General features: G+C 41.7%; 2 protein-coding genes across 2 annotated transcripts in view; both read right to left on the bottom strand.

Moving 5' to 3' along the window:
• Positions 1-4,107: 4,107 nt before the first annotated feature.
• The window catches only part of LOC118557473 (nuclear receptor coactivator 7-like), a 16,979-nt gene continuing 623 nt past the window's right edge, over positions 4,108-20,463 (bottom strand). The window contains exons 2-7 of the mRNA XM_036127569.1: positions 19,336-19,529; positions 16,721-16,867; positions 16,478-16,631; positions 16,284-16,378; positions 15,926-15,999; positions 4,108-4,871 (exon numbers count right to left, since the gene is read on the bottom strand). Coding sequence (XP_035983462.1) covers positions 4,733-4,871; positions 15,926-15,999; positions 16,284-16,378; positions 16,478-16,631; positions 16,721-16,867; positions 19,336-19,529 — 803 coding nt within the window. The 3' untranslated portion in view covers positions 4,108-4,732. The remainder of the gene's footprint in view (positions 4,872-15,925; positions 16,000-16,283; positions 16,379-16,477; positions 16,632-16,720; positions 16,868-19,335; positions 19,530-20,463) is intronic.
• On the bottom strand, positions 5,093-7,158 carry LOC118559866 (nuclear receptor coactivator 7-like). Its single transcript, XM_036130422.1, has 4 exons — positions 7,011-7,158; positions 5,800-5,946; positions 5,558-5,710; positions 5,093-5,456 (listed from the first exon to the last, which is right to left on the bottom strand). The coding sequence occupies exons 1-4, from the start codon at positions 7,122-7,124 to the stop codon at positions 5,259-5,261; spliced, it is 612 nt and encodes a 203-aa protein (XP_035986315.1). The 5' UTR covers positions 7,125-7,158; the 3' UTR covers positions 5,093-5,258.

Below are 20,463 nucleotides of genomic sequence, written 5' to 3'. Positions count from 1 at the left end.
AAACAGCTGCGGAACCGGAGAGCGTGGAACCGTTGCAGAACTTGAGAGCGTGGAGCTGAGTTGCAGGACTTGGGAGCGTGGAGCTGAGTTGCAGGACTTGGGAGCGTGGAGCTGAGTTGCAGGACTTGGGAGCGTGGAGCTGAGTTGCAGGACTTGGGAGCGTGGAGCTGAGTTGCAGGACTTGGGAGCGTGGAGCTGAGTTGCAGGACGTGGGAGCGTGGAGCTGAGTTGCAGGACGTGGGAGCGTGGAGCTGAGTTGCAGGACTTGGGAGCGTGGAGCTGAGTTGCAGGACTTGGGAGCATGGAGCTGAGTTGCAGGACTTGGGAGAGTGGAGCTGAGTTGCAGGACTTGGGAGAGTGGAGCTGAGTTGCAGGACTTGGGAGCATGGAGCTGAGTTGCAGGACTTGGGAGCGTGGAGCTGAGTTGCAGGACTTGGGAGCGTGGAACTGAGTTGCAGAACTTGGGAGCGTGGAACTGAGTTGCAGAACTTGGGAGCGTGGAACTGGATTGCAGAACTTGAGAGCGTGGAGCTGAGTTGCAGGACTTGGGAGCGTGGAGCTGAGTTGCAGAACTTGGGAGCGTGGAACTAGATTGCAGAACTTGAGAGCGTGAGGGAAGCGCTGGGGCCCAAGGGACGAGATCGCCGGGGCGTGAGAGAACCGCCGGGGCGCAAGGGAGAAGTTTGCCGGTGCGTGAGGTAAACGCCGGGGCGCTAGGGAAAGATCGCCAGGGCGTGAGGGAAACGCCGGGGCGCAAGGGAAGAAATTGCCGGGGCTTGAGGGGAATTTCTAAAATACCAGGAACCAGAGGGCGTCCTAACACGCCGGGAATACGAAACTTGAACACTAGGAATCGGAGGGCGTCCTAACACGCCAAGAACACGAAATCTAAGCACTAGGAGTCAGAGGGCGATCTAACACGCCGGGAACACGAAAAACTGAACACTAGGAGACAGGGGAACAGAACAGCAACACTTGGGGAAAATAAGCGAAATGAAAACCACGGAGGGCTAGAGAGGACTAGACTAACCTAACTGGGCAAAACTTAGATAAGGAAACAGGAGAAGTGAAACGTAGGGACCTTGGAAGGAGCAGGGGCCTAAAAGAGTGCAGGGACCCTTTAAGAGCGCAGGGACCTTCTAGAGCGCAGGGACCTATCCAGCGCAGGAACCCAGACAGCGCTGGAACCCAGACAGCGCAGGAACCCAAAACAGCGCAGGAACCCAAAACAGCGCAGGAACCCAAAACAGCACAGGAACCCAAAACAGCGTAGGAACTAAGACACACAGACATTAAGGGGATAAACAACAAATACAAATACGGAACTAAGACCTGAATTAATAAACTTGACAGGGATCCACAGGGATAAACAGGTAACAGGGACTAAGGCTAGAAAACCGAAAACAAACCAGAACACTAGGATGGGGACCAAAACCCAAAGAATAACTTATAACTAAGCAAAACAGGGAGACGAGGGCAGGTGCAGCTAAACTAACGAAAAACTAGAAAACCTAAGTTAGAAAATAGAACACAAACAACAGAAAATCTAAGGGAAAAAACTAGAATTTAGAAGCACAACGCAAAGACTAAAGGCAAACCTAGAACAGTAGAACTGAGCTGAAAAGAAATAAAACCCAAAGCAAACAGAAACTCAACTAATCTAAGCAGGAACACAAACTGAAACTAAAGAACTCTGGAAAAAACTCTAAAGCCAAAGAATGTTAAGTAACTCAAAACCTCGGGGCCAAAATAACTCAAAAACAACAACTGAAACTAGAGAACTAGATGTCTAACTACAAAACGTGAATCTGGAAAATAAATCTGGAAAAATAAAGCTAAACTAGGAAACTAAAGATCTAAGGCAGGAACTTGAGCACGCAGACAGGAAGTCGAGAGCGGGGATCTTGAGACGTGGACAGGAAGTTGAGCACGCAGACAGGAACTGAGACGCTGACAGGAACTTGAGACGCTGGGCTGCCTCGGAGGCGGGCTCCGCGGAGAACGATCCCTCCAGCGGAACTCATCAGCGGCGAAGGCACCCACGGAGACATTAACTGAGGCGGAGCAGATCCTGCCAGCTTCCGCACCTAGCTCTGTGCGTGCTCGGGTTCATCCTTTGGCCGGTCCGTAATTGTCATGATTTGTCTTTGGATGAACCCGGACACAGCACGCACGCACAGAGCTTGTTCTTGAAGTGAGTTTTATTGTACAGAATGGAGGGTTAATGACGAGAGGAACCAGAGTCTTTATGGACGGAGATGAAGGGTGCAGAAGCTGGCTGACAGGAGGAGCGCGGGAAAACTGACCGGGAGGAAACTCTGGAGCGGTGGACTTAAGACCGTGAAACAGCTGCGGAACCGGAGAGCGTGGAACTGTTGCAGAACTTGAGAGCGTGGAGCTGAGTTGCAGGACTTGGGAGCGTGGAGCTGAGTTGCAGAACTTGGGAGCGTGGAACTGAGTTGCAGAACTTGAGAGCGTGGAACTGAGTTGCAGAACTTGGGAGCGTGGAACTGAGTTGCAGAACTTGGGAGCGTGGAACTGGACCGCAGAACTCGAGAGCGTGGAACTGGATTGCAGAACTTGAGAGCGTAGAACTGGATTGCAGAACTTGAGAGCGTGGAACTGGATTGCAGAACTTGAGAGCGTGGAACTGGGTTGACACCGAATACTGGCTGAGACTGAGCTGGAGTGAACACTACGGACCGGCGACGAGAGCAGAATGAGGTGAGTTTAAATAAGGGTGGAACCGGGTGAGAGCAGTTGAAGGTTGATTGCAGCCTGACAGGTGGATTTAATTATTCTGAGCAGGGAAGGGAGAGAGGCAGCGAGGCACAGACTGCAGCCTACAAGCTGCATCCTGACAAAAGGTTTATGACATTTCTACTTACTAAAACCTGTAAAAACCATGTGATGTCTCCCAATCAAGTAATTTCTCTAAATGCAATGTATTCTATGTTTCTTATCCAGTTTGCTATATTTCTTAACTGTGTTTTATGCCAAGTGAAGTCTGTGTTGTGCGCTTTAGAATTGGCATTGTCAAGTTAAGATGTCCATTATAGACTGAACAAATATAGAAACTCTATAAGTGAATTAATATGTGATGTTAAGGATTGTAAGATAAGACATGCTGCAGCTGCACAAACTGGGAGACAACAGATAACTCAGGGACACTGATGACTCAGAGGCTGATGTACGTAGATTGGACAAAATTACTAATTTTGTCCAAGTGGGTCAGTTTGGTCACTTCAGGAACATAGAATGATTTTCTCCATCAATGTCAAGCAAGGAACACTGATGTCATATGGTACACCCCCTCACAGAGGTTTACACACTTTGTTCTATACAATGCTTACATAAGTGATGATTGTGGCTTTTCATTTCTTGATTTCACCCATCCTGCATTGTTTTATGTATGAGAGTCCAGTATTGAAGTTGTACCTTCCCTGTGCCTGCTTAGATTAAATCAATTTAAAGTATACTTTCTGTTTCAAGAGTCATTTCATTACTAAAAGAAGTCTACAATAGAAAAGACCATTTTACAGGGAAAGAACCTGGGAGAAGAGAAAAAGGGTGTGGCTAATTGTTTACAGTGCACAATACTTGACATGCATTTATCAAGATGATCTTCCTTTTACTCAGCAGCTGCGCTGTTGCAGACATTTTTTGGGTGTAACGATTGATAAGACTTTATATACTAACATACTGGGCTGCTAACCTGTTTGTGACCAGCAGGAGGATAAAGGAACAAAGAGGCCTTGAGAAATTGAACCTTTTGCACAATAATTGTCTGGAAGGCTAAAATGTTGTTTCATTAAACTGTCAATATTGAGACACCCAAAGTCAATGCCATGAAGGATGCCCATCACCATTTGTGTATTTTATTTTTCAGCTCTTTTATTTGGTGTGAGGTATCGATAAAATAAATCTGAATGATGCACTAAGTTTCAACAGTACAGAGAACATTTTCATTTGTGTTTTAGAAATCAGTGACAGCTCCAGCACCACCTGATCAGATAAAAAAAACATTAAAGTAAACCAACCAGAAATACACACTAAAGACATGGCCTAAGAATGTGCAGTAGAGAGTAAAAAAATACACAAAACAGATAAATACAAATCTATTTATTTGAAATGTTGTAAAATTGCAAAAATACTCATTTCCCTGAGAATAAAAATATTAGACAAGGACATAGGAATTGAGGAAAATAGAGAAGACCGTTAACAACTAAGATTTGCTTCCTCATAAATGCCACAAGGTCTTGTCATTACAGTTTCATTGTACGTTCACCTGATATATTTTCTTCTCACCTCCTCATATACAGAGCTTTAGGTCCAATTCTATTACAGTGCCAGTACCAAAATAAATTATTTTACTTAAGAACATAAGTTCTGTTAAAAAAAGATCTATATAAAACTTAAAAGTTTGAAAACTATTTAACAAAACATGTTTAGTTGTGATTCTTTACACAGTCAAAGCAGGCCACTGCCTGTACAAAGCTTCCAACCGTTTCTTTACCAGCTTTGCAACGAGCTGTTCATGTTTCCTCTTGTCTCTAAAGGTCATATTTCCACCGACCACCAAGCACCTTTGCAGAGCCAGCCTAACTGGCTTTGAACAGTACGTGGGATGCTCTGATCCTGGTGCAGCGAGCTAAGGCTCTGTCCGGACACAGCATTCAGTTTGGAGCGTCTTTACTTCACTGGAGAAACCATGTTTGCTTGAAGTTGCCTTTCAGATCGGCACAGTCCAGACTTCAACATCCAGAACAGTAAACTCTTCATGTGTGGAAAGAGGAGCGTTGTGGAAGGGAGGGCAGGAGAAGCTCGCACCGTGGTACAAAGCAGCATCCAGCCAGAGACCAAAGCACCCCCTTAAAAAGAGAGAACATACACATTGAATCTTTGAAACATATTGCAGCGCATTAATAAACATCTGCCATTTAGCCCCTTTGAGCATTTCTCTGTTAGACTGGAGACCCCAATCACAACTCAGCTTACCTTCCTCCTCCAACCTGCAGGGATTTTAAGTTGCCGCTCACAAAGTAGTTCTCCCCGCTCCACCTGTAATGCTAAAGAACATTCAGACAAAAGATTTGAAAGATATTAGGCTTTAATTATGAATTCATGAAGTTATTTTCTTTCAATGAAGTAGAAAACACTTTTCCACCCAAGTAATAAAATAATTTATGCCTCCCTCCAGATAGTGCTAGTATTAGGTTCACATTTGTATGCTTCTCTCTCAGCTGTTTTTGCCAGGTTCAAGTTTGACTATTGAAAGTGTGAACTTGAATGTTTAATACTACATTTATTAGAACACTTTCAGAGATAAAGACATCTCTAAAAATGAAATCCACCCCTACCTGGAAGTCGGGGCTGAAACTGAACAAGAAGGTCTCGCCAGTGCCGTAGAAATATTTGCTGACTCTTAATGGATCCGAACAAAAAGCCCCAAAAACCTGAAAATGACATGAAATCTGTTTGTGAGTCAGTGTTTTTGTTTTTTCTTTCCTTTTTGAGGTTAGGAAGCCGATTCAAACCATAAAATCAAGATGCAAACCTTTTTGTGCATGTCTTTGATGACCAGCAGCACAGGGCTGTCCAGACCAGCCATGTTTCTGTAGAGAGTCCTCAGGCTTGTTCCATGGATGGCGGTGCTGTACACCAGCTGCCACGGATAACACTGGGCCTTTGGAGGCATGTGAGCAGCAAGCTGTTCAGGATAAGCAGTTTTTGATCAGATGACATCCTTAGACATCCTACTGGGGACCTGTCAGTATAAACCAGCACTAAGGAACTTACCTTCTGGAGGTGATAATCATCTAGCAGCTGGCTCTCATGTTTCAGGACAGGGAGTACATCCTCCGTCTCCTGGTACTCACTCTCTGGCTCAGACTCCACTGAGTTGCACAGACTCACGCTACGCTTTGAGTCCTTCACTGTGACGATCTGCAACATGACAGAAGGATGCAACAAGTTGAGAATAATATATATATATATATATATATATATATATATATATATATATATATATATATATATATATATATATAAATTCATTTTAGGCTGTTCTTGTATATACTTTCAAAAACTGTTCATCCAAGTGAACTTTTAAAAGTTCCACCTGTAGCATTTACAATTTCTACTCCTGAAACATATCACTGAACAGAACGATGAAAAGCATAACCAACACAAAACCTTTTGTCATCATTGCATTGCGGGAATATTTGAAAAACTCAGAAGGGTTTTCTCTGAACCAAACATGCCGCTGCATTTGAGACCAAACTAAACTCTCTAACAGAGATTGGTTCCTCCTATAGATGAAGATCCCAAACACAAACACGTTTATGCAAGTTAGTACAGAGAGGAATATCCAGACCTCTATATTGGAGAAACTAAACAGCCTCTCCACAAACGCATGGCTCAACACAGGAGAGCCGGCTCACACTCAGCTGTCCACCTACACCTCAAGTTCCTATGTTGGACAGAGAAGATAGATGGTTGAAGAGAGGCTGAATAAACTCATTAACCTCAAAAAAAGAATGGAAATGTTTCTAAACAGTGGAGGAGGCCTCAGATTTCAACTTTCAAAAAGGTCCAGTCCAGCATTAAGTCTGATGCCTCGTCAGTTTCAGAACAATTCACTCCTTCTAACATGTGACCGAACATCTCTCATAGAAAACATCTGTGAGCCATGCTAAAAACAGTAATAATGTCTTATTTTTAAAGGAGGCCAATGTGTAAATTACATTTAGTTATGCAGAACGGCATTTCCTTACAGCTTATAAACTTGGAACTTCTCCCTCACTCGCTTTGAATTAAAATAGTTCTTTAGAAGAAGAAGGAAGTGTTTTAAACAACAAGAACTGAAGTCCAGTTGTTCTTTTTTAACTAATTCTGGATTTCTCATGTCCTGTCCTGGATGACTGAGTTCTTCAGCAGATATAAAAAAAGGTTCTCATTTAATTGCACATAAACGCAAACATTTAACTGAGCAAATAAAGTCATCTTACCTCAACATGTGGCTCCATATAGGTTCTGGCAAAATAAAGCACTGTGATGTGTTCATGTCTTTTCCTCATACCTCCTATTTTCTGTCTTATTCTGCACTCTGCTGCTCTCCACATCTGCTTTCTGAAGGCATCTGTTAGTACTTATAAAGCCCATGATAGACTGACGTTCATTGGCTGAGAACTAAGCTCCTTGGTTGATTCTGCCAATGAGCTTTTATTTTCTTTCTGACGGGAAAGAGAAGCCTGATGCTGGGATACATTAAAAATGGTTACGGATGATGTCCATATAAGGAAGGTGGACTTACCAACAATCCCAGGGACAACTACCAGACTCCACGCGTCTTCCAGTTACAGGAAAAGGGAGGAGGAAAAGCAACAAACTTTGTCCGCTGCAGGATTTTAGCTGTGGTGCTGGTCTTTCCTGGTGTTGCAGGAGTTGCAGAGCTTCTTTCTGCCTGTTTTGTAGATTTCTAGTGGCCTCTGCAAAAAGACGGTGTAGAGCAAGTTTTAACCTCATGAACGTAAAGGCAAGGATAATAGAAATTAGACAAATGTTTACTTCTTCAGCTGCACTGAGGCTGTTTATGTGATGTATGTTATCCATGCTTTTATTACATCCCGGTTGGACTATTGCAATTCATTATATAGAGGCATGGATAAATCACAGATGCAGCGACTTCAATTGATCCAGAATGCAGCAGCTCGGCTTTTTACAGTAACCAGGAAGTGTGACCATATAAGGCCTATACTGTCCTCTTTACATAGGTTGCCCGTCTTTTATTGAATAGATTTTAAGACTCTTTTATTAACCTATGAGGTCTTAAATGGATTAGCTCCCACTTATCTTATAGACCTTTTAAAATTCCAGTCAGTGTGGAGAAGTACTACAACTACTACTGACAGTTCCTCGGACTCGACTTAAGAGGAAAGGAGATCGGGCTTTCTCTGTTGTTGCTCCAACTCTGTGGAACAATTTACCTCTTCAAAATAAATCTGCCCACAGCCTGGATCATTACTGTGAAAGCAGTAGGCATTCACAGTTCTTGAGATCCTCTTTCGCATTTATACTGTTTAAAGTTTGATTCGCTTCTCCTCCTACAGTTTTTTTCAACCATTCAACTTTTAAACTATTCAGCTTCTTCTGGAATCGATGGCTATATCTTTTTGTACTTTTAACTTTTCAACTTTTTAAAATATTCAGCTTTTTCTGAAAATTTTCAGCTTTTTTTTTCTCCCATAGGAAATTAATGTAATTCACAAAAATTCCGCTCATTTCAGCTGCTTTTTGACAGCTTACTGCTTCAGCCTACTTTCAGCTAGAAACGCCATTCAACTTTTAAAATGTAGTGATATCTTTCAGCTATTATGGTATATTTCAGCTTTTTCATATCTTTTACCATTTTTATATAGTACCTCCTTAAAATAATTTGGGCTTTTCAAGAAATTCAGCAAATAACATGCGTTGCTATGGTTGTCAAGGAGGCAGTTATAGAGTGCACACTCTAGAAATTCAACAAATTCTTCTTCTCCAAACAACTTCTTCTCACTCGCTCAGTTTTCAACCTATCCACATAAATTATACATCAAAACGTAGGAATGTTTGTCTGGATTCAGGAAATGTAACCCTCATTGGTGTAGCATTTATAGATTTTTCGCAAATTACCTCAGAGCGACACAAACTCGAAACCTCCCCCATTCATTTCCTATGGAGCGGTTTTGAAAAATGACGTCTGAAAATCCAAAACATCACACGTTTTCGCATCGTCGCTACTCCTAAACCGTTTGATGTATAGGCATGGGATTTTCACACATGAATGTCCCAACCCTTCTGGTACTCACAAAAAAGGAATTTTTTGTTACGGTTACTGTTACGGTTTTGCCGCAGGAACAATTTGTTCGGGAGTAGCGAATGTGCAAAATCCTGAAAATGCTTTAGAGCTGCATTTTTCCACATGATCCACTTTTTTACATTGTCGCTGTGCCTAAACAGATTTTTGTACAAACATAAAAATGAGCAACTTAGTCCTCAAAAGCCTGCTGATACTCACAGTGAAAGAATTATTTTGATATCTCTTATACTTTTTCAGCTAGAGCGATTTTTTTTTCGGGACCGTTTTTAGAGGATTTTTGAAATTCCTTAAAAATCCCCTTTATATCATAATTTTTTACGCCTTTATTAAAATATTTCCAGCAAAAACCGATAGCAAGTCTTCTTCCCCTATCCGTTAAGAAATAAATGCAGAAAATATTACGTCTCTACCATTTACGGATCAGGAGATATGGAGCGTTTTGCGAGGCAAAGTTCTCCATTATAACCCAATGGGACATATTCTGAGCAAAGTGTCTGCACTTTGGTAGAATGGTCCGCTGCAGGTGTGAGTGAGTTTCCATGACGACGGAACTCTGCTGACCAGAGGGACAGGCTCCATTGGGATAGAATGGCAACTTTCGACTCCCACTACAGTGGCTGTGATTAATGTAGGAATCTGAAATTCGCACACTCACTTCCTCTTAACATTTTAAAATTTTCAAGTGATTATCAGCCATGTGCCACTTTCTGGCCCATTTTGGATTTCACAGGCTTTCCTATTATTGGGCCTTTGCTTCCAGCAGGACCTGGCAGAGACGACCCAATTGGCCAATACAGCACCACACACCTGTGGGAAAGGGCGCTACACACCATTTTGGTCAAATGTTGAGTTCTGGGCCCAGATGTGGTGAGGCTGAGTGCTAAAGGAGGCGGATCTGACCCATGAACTTTGGTCACGTTTGGTGACATTAAGTATTGGCACCCCTTTTTGAGGCACTTCCCAGTACAGGATTTGGACCAAACTGACAGAGTACAATCACCCGGTGATACTGAACACAACCATGTTAGCGGCTAACTGTTTGCATGTTGCTAACCGGAAGTAGCTCTAGGAAGCTCGTACAAACTTCTGCCTTACAGAGGCTATACCTCCTCTAGACAGAAAGCTCCATAAGAAATTTGGGCTACATCGCATAAAGCATCTCCAAGCTATGAGGTGTCAAACATCCAATGTGTGTCAATGGGGAACCAAAGCCCTTATGTTCCCAGAAATGCATGCCCACATATGGTGCTACAGTATAGCTCCCACACAAAGTGCAGGCTTTGAATGCAACAGATCGTGGGATTGATTTCCGGTGTTGGAGACTTAGAGTTTTATATTATAATCCCCACAGTGTGTAGGCTATATCAAAACATGTCTGCTGATCCCAAGAAGTATTTTTTTGTCCCACCCGCCATTTTGAGTTACCATGGCAACGTTATAAACAACATATTTTCTCCCTATTTGAGGCACATCCCAGTACAGGATTGGGACCAAACTGACAGAGTACAATCACCCAGTTATACCAAACACAACCATCTTAGCGGCTAACGGTTAGCATGTTGCTAACCGGAAGTAGCCCTAGGAAGCTCGTACAAACTTTGCTCCACAAGAACTTTGGCCTACGTCGCATAAAGCATCTCCAAGCTATGAGGTGTCAAACATCCAATGCTTTTCAATGGGGGGTGAAACCCCTTATACTCCTTGAAATGCAGGCCCACATATGGCTACAGTATATTCAAGTTTCAAATTCTACTTCTGCTTTGTTAAACGATTCAGTGTTTAGAATGAGTTAGGAGATATTTGGTGCCATTCCCTCAGTTTTTTTTCTTCTAATCATTCAGCTATTGTTCTTTCATGTTCAAATTCTTCAACTTTTTCAACTTCTTCAACTTCTTCAATGCTTTTCAGCTATTTTTTCTCTTCTTCAAAGAACTTCTGCATCTTTTGCTCAATCATTCAGCTTACTGCATTCACAGTGCATTTTCGCAGGAAATGCAAATTTTTCTAGTTTTAAATTGGTTCTTAAAACTTATTTTTATTCTTTGGCTTTTATTTGAAGCAGCGTTTCCCATTCTGTTTTGTTGATTGTTGTCTTTTTGTAAAGCACTTTGGTGCACTTTTATACCTGTTTTTAAAGTGCTATATAAATACATTTGACATTGACATTGATGTATATTACCATGCCTGAAACAGGACAGTGCTTTGCAAAAGTGCATGTAGCCAATGGCTTTTTAAATTTTTTCATGTCACAATACATTTGATGGAGATGTTTTATGTTAGACAAACACAAAGCAGTATGGAATTATGAAGTGAAAGGAAAACATAGGCCTGAGTCAGTCATTATTACTATTATTGTTATTATTATTATTATTATTATTATTATTATTATATATTTTTTAAACACCTTTTCCTTCAATTACAGCGGCAAAGCAGGGAAATCCACAAACACAAACTATGTCTATGACATAGTAATTTGACATGAGAAGCTGTGGACATCCACAGACAAAAAGGCTTTCAATGATCTGGCTCTGTCTGACTGACTGCAGCAGGATTAGGAAGGAGAGGAAACAGGTGAATGAGAAGAGTTGATTGGAGCACAGCCGAGTGGCTCACAGGTGCAGCGCATAATCCTTAATGACAGCTGGCTGAGGATGTGTGGCAAAATGCAGGCAGCAGGTGGGAAAGAATCCCAACATTTATGTAATATATGGCAAAGAAAAACAGAAGCAAATTCTAAAATTTTTTACTGTATCTTTGATGAGGTTTAGTTTGAATGCATGAAAACATTCCTCCATCGGGAGGAAATACAACGTCGCTACTGAAATTCAAATGTGAATTAAAAGGTTTTAAACAGGCCCAACAGCAGAAAAAAACAACCCAAATTTGAATGGGTTTCCATCCATCCATTTTCCGAACCGCTTTATCCCTCATGGGGTCGCGGGGGGTGCTGGTGCCTATCTCCAGCGTTCACTGGGCGAGAGGCGGGGTACACCCTGGACAGGTCGCCAGTCTGTCGCAGGGCAACACAGAGACAAACAGGACAAACAACCATTCACGCACACATTCACACCTAAGGACAATTTGGAGAAGCCAATTAACCTAACAGTCATGTTTTTGGTCTGTGGGAGGAAGCCGAGTACCCGGAGAGAGAACCCACGCATGCACAGGGAGAACATGCAAACTCCATGCAGAAAGACCCAGGGGTGTACTCGAACCCAGGACCTTCTGCTGCAAGGCAACAGCGCTACCCACTGCGCCACTGTGCAGCCCGAATGGGTTTCCACTGCAGGCAAATATGGCCCATATGTGATTTTTCTTCTTTTTTTTGATGGGGGGGTAACATGACCAGGTCATGCTGTCAAACCATTGGGAATGTTAAGATCTGGCCATATCTGGGGGTTTTCCAAGTCAAATTTCAGCCACTTCCACACGTGGTGCTGAATCCAACTGGAGATTTTCCACAGGGAGGTTGTCCTGAAGACCCACAGAGTTCAGGAGGATGATCTGGAGGTCAACAGCACAATAGGAACCTTGGAGGTCGATGGCACAGGATGTCTGGAGGCCAGCAACAAAAAATGTCTGGAGGCTGGCATGCAGGAACTCTGGAAACCAGCAGTGGCTGGAGTGAAGTTCTGGGGTGCCACCAGTGGGCAAGGAGTACCCATGGAGAACTCTGAATGCAGCCCACTAAGGGATGTGGAGGATCCTCTGGCTGGACTCTGGAGATTGGAACCCGTGGCAGGACTCTGAAGACCAAAGACGAGGTCAGGTGACTGAAATCCAAAGAGGAGCTCTGGAGAACAGTCGCTGTACCACTGGAACCCACGGAGGAGCCCCGGAGAGGTCAGCAGAGGCAAGTCCACCTGGACACACTCGTCTGAAAACTCAGGAAGAGGAACATAATTCTCAAAGCCTTCACATAACACAGGAGTAGGAGGTTGTAATGAAGTTGATAAGAATGAACAAGTGGTACAGATGGCAATGATCAAGGTATCAGTTCTGAGGAAGCTAATGGAGTGAAGGTGATAACTGAATCAGGAGTGGAGATGGTGGTAGAGATGATAATGACAAATCTGGGGATGTAGATGGCGATAGTGGAGATAGTGATGGTGAAGATGACTGAGCTGAGGGCTGATCCACAGCAGAAGGAGTTGGCCAAGCCACAACGTGGAGGGTGGAGCTGGCGCAGGGGTGATGTGAAGGTATGGAGCAGGCCTTGGTGCTGGTTAGTAAGCAGAGTGTGTCGCTGAAGGAGAGAGGAGAGATATCCCTGTGGGGTGGTACGGGTGTGTGTGTGTGTGTGTGTGGGGGGGGGGGGTAGAAAGCAATGAAATCTTCCACATTTAAAAAAAAATTTTCGTCCCCACTACTTGTGTTATTCTTTAACTTTTACTGAAATTGTGCTTGAATCCTCATTTATTTGAGAGCAAAGGACACCACAGAGAGACACGGTTTGCTTAGGAGTTTTACTTTTGGACCAGATCTACTATTGCATCTGTTTTCAGACTGCTAAGCGCATTCTACTCAGGTTTGCATCTATCTGCAAATACATTTGTGCATCTGCCCCTCAACAATATTCATCTTGCAGCTACATTGTCACAATAAGCTCTGCTTTAGTGATTTAGAACGGAATCAGAGATCATATGCTTTCTTTCAAGAATCTAAAAATGAATTTAAAGAACATTTGTGTTGTTATATAAAACTACACTAAAAATGCACAATTGGATTTGTTATTGGGCATTAGCTGCTACAATTGTTGGGAATTTTCCTTCATAATTTTCTCTCACTCTGTTACATCATAATGAATGAAGCTACACATGCCAGTGACACCTGCAAGGGAGAGGTAGAAGAGACGTACATAAACACACCAACCTGCACACAGATCTGAGCTGATGACAGACAATTTACTTAAAAGGTTTATGACAGTTCTACTTACTGAAACCTGTAAAAACCATGTGATGTCTCCCAATCAAGTAATTTCTCTAAATGCAATGTATTCTATGTTCTTATCCAGTTTGCTATATTTCTTAACTGTGTTTCATGCCAAGTGTAGTCTGTGTTGTGCGCTTAAGAATTGGCATTGTCAAATTAAGATGTCCATTAAAGACTGAACAAATATAGAAACTCTATAAGTGAATTAATACGTGATGTTAAGGATTGTAAGATTAGAGATGCTGCAGCTGCAGAAACTGGGAGACAACAGATAACTCAGGGACACAGATGACTCAGAGGCTGACGTACGTAGATTGGACAAAATTACTGATTTTGTCCAAGTGGGTCAGTTTGGTCACTTCAGGAACATAGAATTATTTTCTCCATCAATGTTAAGCAAGGATCACTGATGTCATATGGTACACCCCCTCACAGAGGTTTACACACTTTGTTCTATACAATGCTTACATAAGGGATGATTGTGGCTCTTCATTTCTTGATTTCACCCATCCTGCATTGTTTTATGTGTAAGAGTCCAGTATTGAAGTTGTACATTCCCTGTGCCTGGTTAGATTAAGTCAATTTAAGGTATACTTTCTGTTTCAAGAGTCATTTAATTACTAAAAGACGTCTACAATAGAGAAGACCATTTTACAGGGAAAGAACCTGGCAGAAGTGAAAAAGGGTATAGCTTACTGTTTACAGTGCACAATACTTGACATGCATTTATCAAGATGATCTTCCTTTTACTCAGCAGCTGCGCTGTTGCAGACATTTTTTGGGTGTAAGACTTTATATACTAACATACTGGGCTGCTAACCTGTTTGTGACCAGCAGGAGGATAAAGGAACAAAGAGGCCTTGAGAAATTGAACCTTTTGCAAAATAATTGTCTGGAAGGCTAAAATGTTGTTTCATTAAACTATCAATATTCAGACACCCAAAGTCAATGCCATGAAGAATGCCCATCACCCTTTGTGTATTTTATTTTTCAGCTGTTTTATTTGGTTTGAGGTATCCATAAAATCAATCTGATTGATGCACTAAGTTTCAACAATACAGAGAACATTTTCATTTGTGTTTTAGAAATCAGTGACAGCGCCAGCACCACCTGATCAGATACAAAAAAAAAAACATTCAAGTAAACCAACCAGAAATACACACTAAAGACTTGGCCTAAGAATGTGCAGTAAAGAGTAAAAAATACACAAAACAGATAAATACAAATCTATTTATTTGAAATGTTGTAAAATTGCAAAAATACCCATTTCCCTGAGAATAAAAATCTTAGACAAAGACATAGGAAATTGAGGAAGGAGGAAAATAGAGAAGACCATTAACAACTAAGATTTGCTTCCTCATAAATGCCACAAGGTCCTGTCATTACAGTTTCATTGTACGTTCTCCACCTGATTTATTTGCTTTTCACTTCCTCATATACAGAGCTTTAGGTCCAATTCTATTACAGTGCCAGTACCATAAAATAAATTATTTTACTAAGAACATAAGTTCTGTTAAATACAAATCTATATAAAACTTAAAAGTTTGAAAACTATTTAACAAAACAAGTTGTGCTGTGATTTTTTTACACAGTTAAAGCAGGCCACTGCCTGTACAAAGCTTCCAACCGTCTCTTTACCAGCTTTGCAATGAGCTGTTCATGTTTCCTCTTGTCTCTAAAGGTCATATTTCAACCGACCACCAAGCGAGTTTGCAGAGCCAGCCTAACTGGCTTTGAACAGTACGTGGGATGCTCTGATCCTGGTGTGCAGCGAGCTAAGGCTCTCTGTCCGGACACAGCATTCAGTTTTGGAGCGTCTTTACTTTCACTGGAGAAGAAACCACGTTTGTTTGAAGTTGCCTTTCAGATCGGCACAGTCCAGACTTCAACATCCAGAACAGTAAAATCTTCATGTGTGGAAAGAGGAGCGTTGTGGGAAGGTGGGCAGGAGAAGCTTGCACCGTGGTACAAAATCAGCATCCAGCCAGAGAGCAAAGCACCCACTTAAAAAGAGGAGAACATACACATGTAATCTTTGAAACGTATTGCAGCGCATTAATAAACATCTGCCATTTAGCCCCTTTCTTTAGCATTTCTCTGTTTGACTGGAGACCCAAACACAACTCAGCTTACCCTCCTCCTCCAATCTGCAGGGATTCCCAATTGCCGCTCACAAAGTAGGAGTTCTCCCCGCTCCACCTGTAATGCTAAACAACATTCAGACAAAAGATTTCAGGCTTTAGTTATGAATTCATGAAGTTATTTTCATTCAATGAAGTAGAAAACACTGTTCCATCCAAGTAATAAAATAATTTATGCCTCCCTCCGGTTAGTGCTAGTATTAGGTTCACATTTTTATGCTTCTCTCACAGCTGTTTTTGTCTGGTTCAATTTGACTATTGAAAGCGTGAACTTGAATATTTACTAATACTACATTATTGGAGCCACTTTCAGAGATAAAAATATCTCTAAAAATGAAATCCACCCCTACCTGGAAGTCGGGGCTGAAGCTGAACAAGAAGGTCTCGCCAGTGCCGTAGAAATATTTGCTGACTCTTAGTGGATCCGAACAAAAAGCCCCAAAAACTGAAAATAACATGAAATCTATTTGTTAGTCAGTGTTTTTGTTTTTTCTTTCCTTTTTGAGGTTAGGAAGCCATTCAAACCATAAAATCAAGATGCAAACCTTTTTGTGCATGTCTTTGATGACCAGCAGCACAGGGCTGTCCAGACCAGCCATGTTTCTGTAGAGAGTCCTCAGGCTTGTTCCATGGATGGCGGTGCTGTACACCAGCTGCCACGGATAACACTGGGCCTTTGGAGGCATGTGAGCAGCAAGCTGTTCAGGATAAGCAGTTTTTGATCAGATGACATCCTTAGACATCCTACTGGGGACCTGCCAGTATAAACCAGCACTAAGGAACTTACCTTCTGGAGGTGATAATCATCTAGCAGCTGGCTCTCATGTTTCAGGACAGGGAGTGCATCCTCCGTCTCCTGGTACTCACTCTCTGGCTCAGACTCCACTGAGTTGCACAGACTCACGCTACGCTTTGAGTCCTTCACTGTAACGATCTGCAACATGACAGAAGGATGCAACAAGTTGAGAATAAAATAAATGTAATACTTTTGTTTTTGGGGCTGTTCTGTTATATCCTAATTTTGATTTCCAAAACCATTCCTTTTCACATCTAGTAATTTCCAAATGTTTTCCAATTGTCTGTTATATGTTAAATAAGTCTTTGTGCACATAAACACACGTTAACTGACCAAATAAGCCATCTCACCTCAACATACGGCTCCACCTTGTTCCTGGCAAAATAAAGCACCACCATGTTTTCCTGTCTTTTCCTCATTGCAACTAATTTTTCTGTCTTATTCTGCACTCTGCTGCTCCACACATCTGCTTTCTAAAGGCATCAGTCACTACTTAGAAAGTGTGAGACAGGTTCACTTTCACTGGCTGTGCCACTTTCGCTTTCATTTTTCGGCAACCGAATCCTTGGTTTGTTCTGCCAATGACCGTTGATTCTCTTTCTGGCAGGAAAGAAAAAACCTGCTGCTGAGATGTGGAGGATGTCCATATAAGGAAGATGGAATTTCCCACAAACCCAGGGACAACTGCCAGATAGTGTTTGCCAGATTGGGCGTTGGGCTGGAAAATTAGCTTTGTGAGGTCTGCAAAACTTTGGGCGCTTTCACAGCATTTGATGGGTTTTAAGAAAGTATTAATAGGAAAATGTATCAAAAATATTTGTCATTGTGTAGCAGTCAAGTAAAAACGTGTAGCTTTCAATAAAAGGTACTGTCTTGCAGTCAAATCATTATGGCCATTTATTTGGAAGTGTAAGCGAATCTATCAAACTTGACAATGTCATTCAGTAATTGGCACTGGTTATTGAAGTGTTACTGTGGAGTGATTATTGGTCAGTGTCAATTGTAAACGTTGCAAATGTGGATTAACATCTCAGAGTTAAGCTGCACTGGGAAGTTGGCCAGAAGATCTTTACTGTTAGCTTTGACTTGACTTTGAGGGACAGCGTCATGCATAGTGGGTGAAAATTCAAATTTGCTGCAGATTGTGATACAGAAATACAAACACAACTCAGAATTTGAACATGGCGCCACAATATATTTAGGTTATATTCCCAAAATTAGAAGAAGGCAATTTATACACGAAGGCGAGATCACACTATTATTTCACAAGCAATCTGTTGGCGACTGATTTTAATCGTTGTTGCCAATTCATATTTAGCTGATTGGCATTTTTAGTTCAGTTTTAATTTAGTTTAGTTTAGTTTGAACATGACTGGGGGAAAAAAACGTGAAAATTAAATAGCATGTAACAGTCAACAAAATATTTTACAGCTATTCAGAGCATATTAGCTTAATGTTATGTTTGAAAATTGGGAAGAAAGAAGTACAAAACTTATTACATCCAACCCAGTGCATCAAAATGGACATTTTCCTTGTCTCAATAGGTTGATGGATTTGTTGGTGGCCATCGGACATAACTTTTTTAAAACAATCTGCATTTTCTATAACTTTCTGAAAAAATAGGTTCAATAAATGTAGTATTATATCATTGTTCCCCACATACATACATACATCAAGCAAAAAAACAAACAAAAAAAAAAAAACACAGCACACTTACATTCCTAACAACAGATACAAAGACATGACCTATAAATTAGTCATAGCCTCCCCAACTAATTACCGTTGTAGTGGAGTATCTTTAAAAATAAATTATACTGGGTGATGTTTGGACATTCCTGTATTTTCACTGTACAGAAACACAAAAAAGCTGACATAATTGTTCTAAAACTGAGAATCTAAAGATGATATTCTCTTCTGAAATCATAGTCTCCATGTGTGTGTGTGTGTGTGTGTGTGTGAGTGAGTGAGCGATGGGGAAAAGCGATGGGGAAAGCAAAGTGTGTGTCAGCTGTTTGGTTGCCTGATTGGATACTTTGTGGGGAGCCTTTCTGTGTAACCTTGTTTCTTTGTGTAAGTGCAGTTCGGTTCTTATGGCATGTTTAGTATTATGTGTGCAATAGTTTTATGCTTTTTACATAGGTGTCAACAGAGATTGAGATTTTTCCTGGATTTTAATAAGGTTTTCATGTTGTGTTTGGCCTTGAAAAATGGCAGATCTGGCATCCCTGCCGCAAGCCTCCACGCTTCTTCCGATAAGAAGAAGAAGGGGGGGGGGGGGGTCGTGGCCGAGTGGTTAGAGCAGCACGCTTGCACCCAGAGAAGCACGCTGAGTCCCTGAGCAAGGGCCTTAATCCCAGATTGCTCCCTGGGCGCCGCACATGGCAGCCCACTGCTCCCCAAGGGGATATGTTAAATGCAGAAAGTAAATTTCATTGTAAAGTATGTTTCAATGACAATAAAGACGATATTATTACTATAAGAGGCAGAAAGGAGGGAGCATTTCTTGAGAGTTTTCTCACGAAACCCACTGAAAGTTCTTCAAGAACGTACACCAAAGCTATGTTGCGTTAAATCTCCAGTCATTACAGCACTTCATTTGACCCTACCTTCCAGATTTTTGCCGTTTTGAACGTCTTGACAGGGTTGCTGAACAGCTTGCTGATAACAGTAACGATTTTGTCCACTGCAAGGCTGTCGTGCTGGTCTTTCCTGACGTTGCAAGACTTGCAGCGCTTCTTTCTGCCTGTTTCGTAGATTTCTGGTGACCATTGGACAAAGAAGGCGTAGAGGTGGTTAAACCCTTTGAGCAAAAAAGGATAATGGAAATTACTCAAAGAGAAAAAATGCATTTGCACTTCTGAAGCTGCAGTGAGGGTGTTCATGCTTAACCAAGACAGTGCTTTTTCAAAAACTAGTTGTTGCCAATGGCCTTTCATGTTTTTTTCAAGTTACAATGCATGTTATTTGGGATATTATTTGTTAGACTAATATAGTGTTGCACCCATACCGATACCAGTATCGGGCAGGTCCCCGATCTAAAATGGTGGTATCGGTATCGGTGTCGGTATCGGCGCGAGTACCAACATTTTGATGTTTGTATGTCACTTGAACGCAGCCTTCTCTCTCCTGACTAGTATTATACATGTTATATAAGTTCATGAATGTTTCACTATTTTGGCATTTGAGAGCCAAAACTTAGGGTTTAAAAGAGATTATTCAATTATTAATTTAATTTTACTGTCTTACTGTTGCACTACTATTATACATGTTATAATTTCACAAATGTTGCACTTTTTTGTCCTTTGAGAGCCAAAAGTTTATTACAACTATTGTCACCTATTCCAGGTAGGCAATAAAAAGTTCTACTACCCTAAGTAGTATGCAGTTCTTCATATATAAACACACACACATCAATTTCAAAACAGATATAGTATCGGTTATGGTATCAGTATCGGCCAATACTGCACAGTCAGGTATCGGCTGGGTGCGATTTGCTGGGGGGGATCCCCCCCCCTCTGGTTGTGATGTACCTCCCCTCTGGTCATTCATGTTTTATCCCTGGGGGGCATACATTCCTCTCCTTCTGACCTGAATAAGTAAAATTATCAGGGGTTCAATGTTCTCAGTCGCTGTGTGAGGGACTTTTGTCATTTGGAAAATGAGCGCAAAATGTTCCGTGTAGACTTTTGTTCAAGATTTTAAAAATAAGTTGCGCTCAACCAATGAAATCTGGC

The sequence above is a fragment of the Fundulus heteroclitus genome, chromosome 3 (genome assembly GCF_011125445.2).
Source record: "Fundulus heteroclitus isolate FHET01 chromosome 3, MU-UCD_Fhet_4.1, whole genome shotgun sequence".
NCBI lineage: Eukaryota > Metazoa > Chordata > Actinopteri > Cyprinodontiformes > Fundulidae > Fundulus > Fundulus heteroclitus.
Note: the sequence above shows the minus strand (reverse complement) of the source record. Positions and strands in the feature narration are given on the sequence as shown.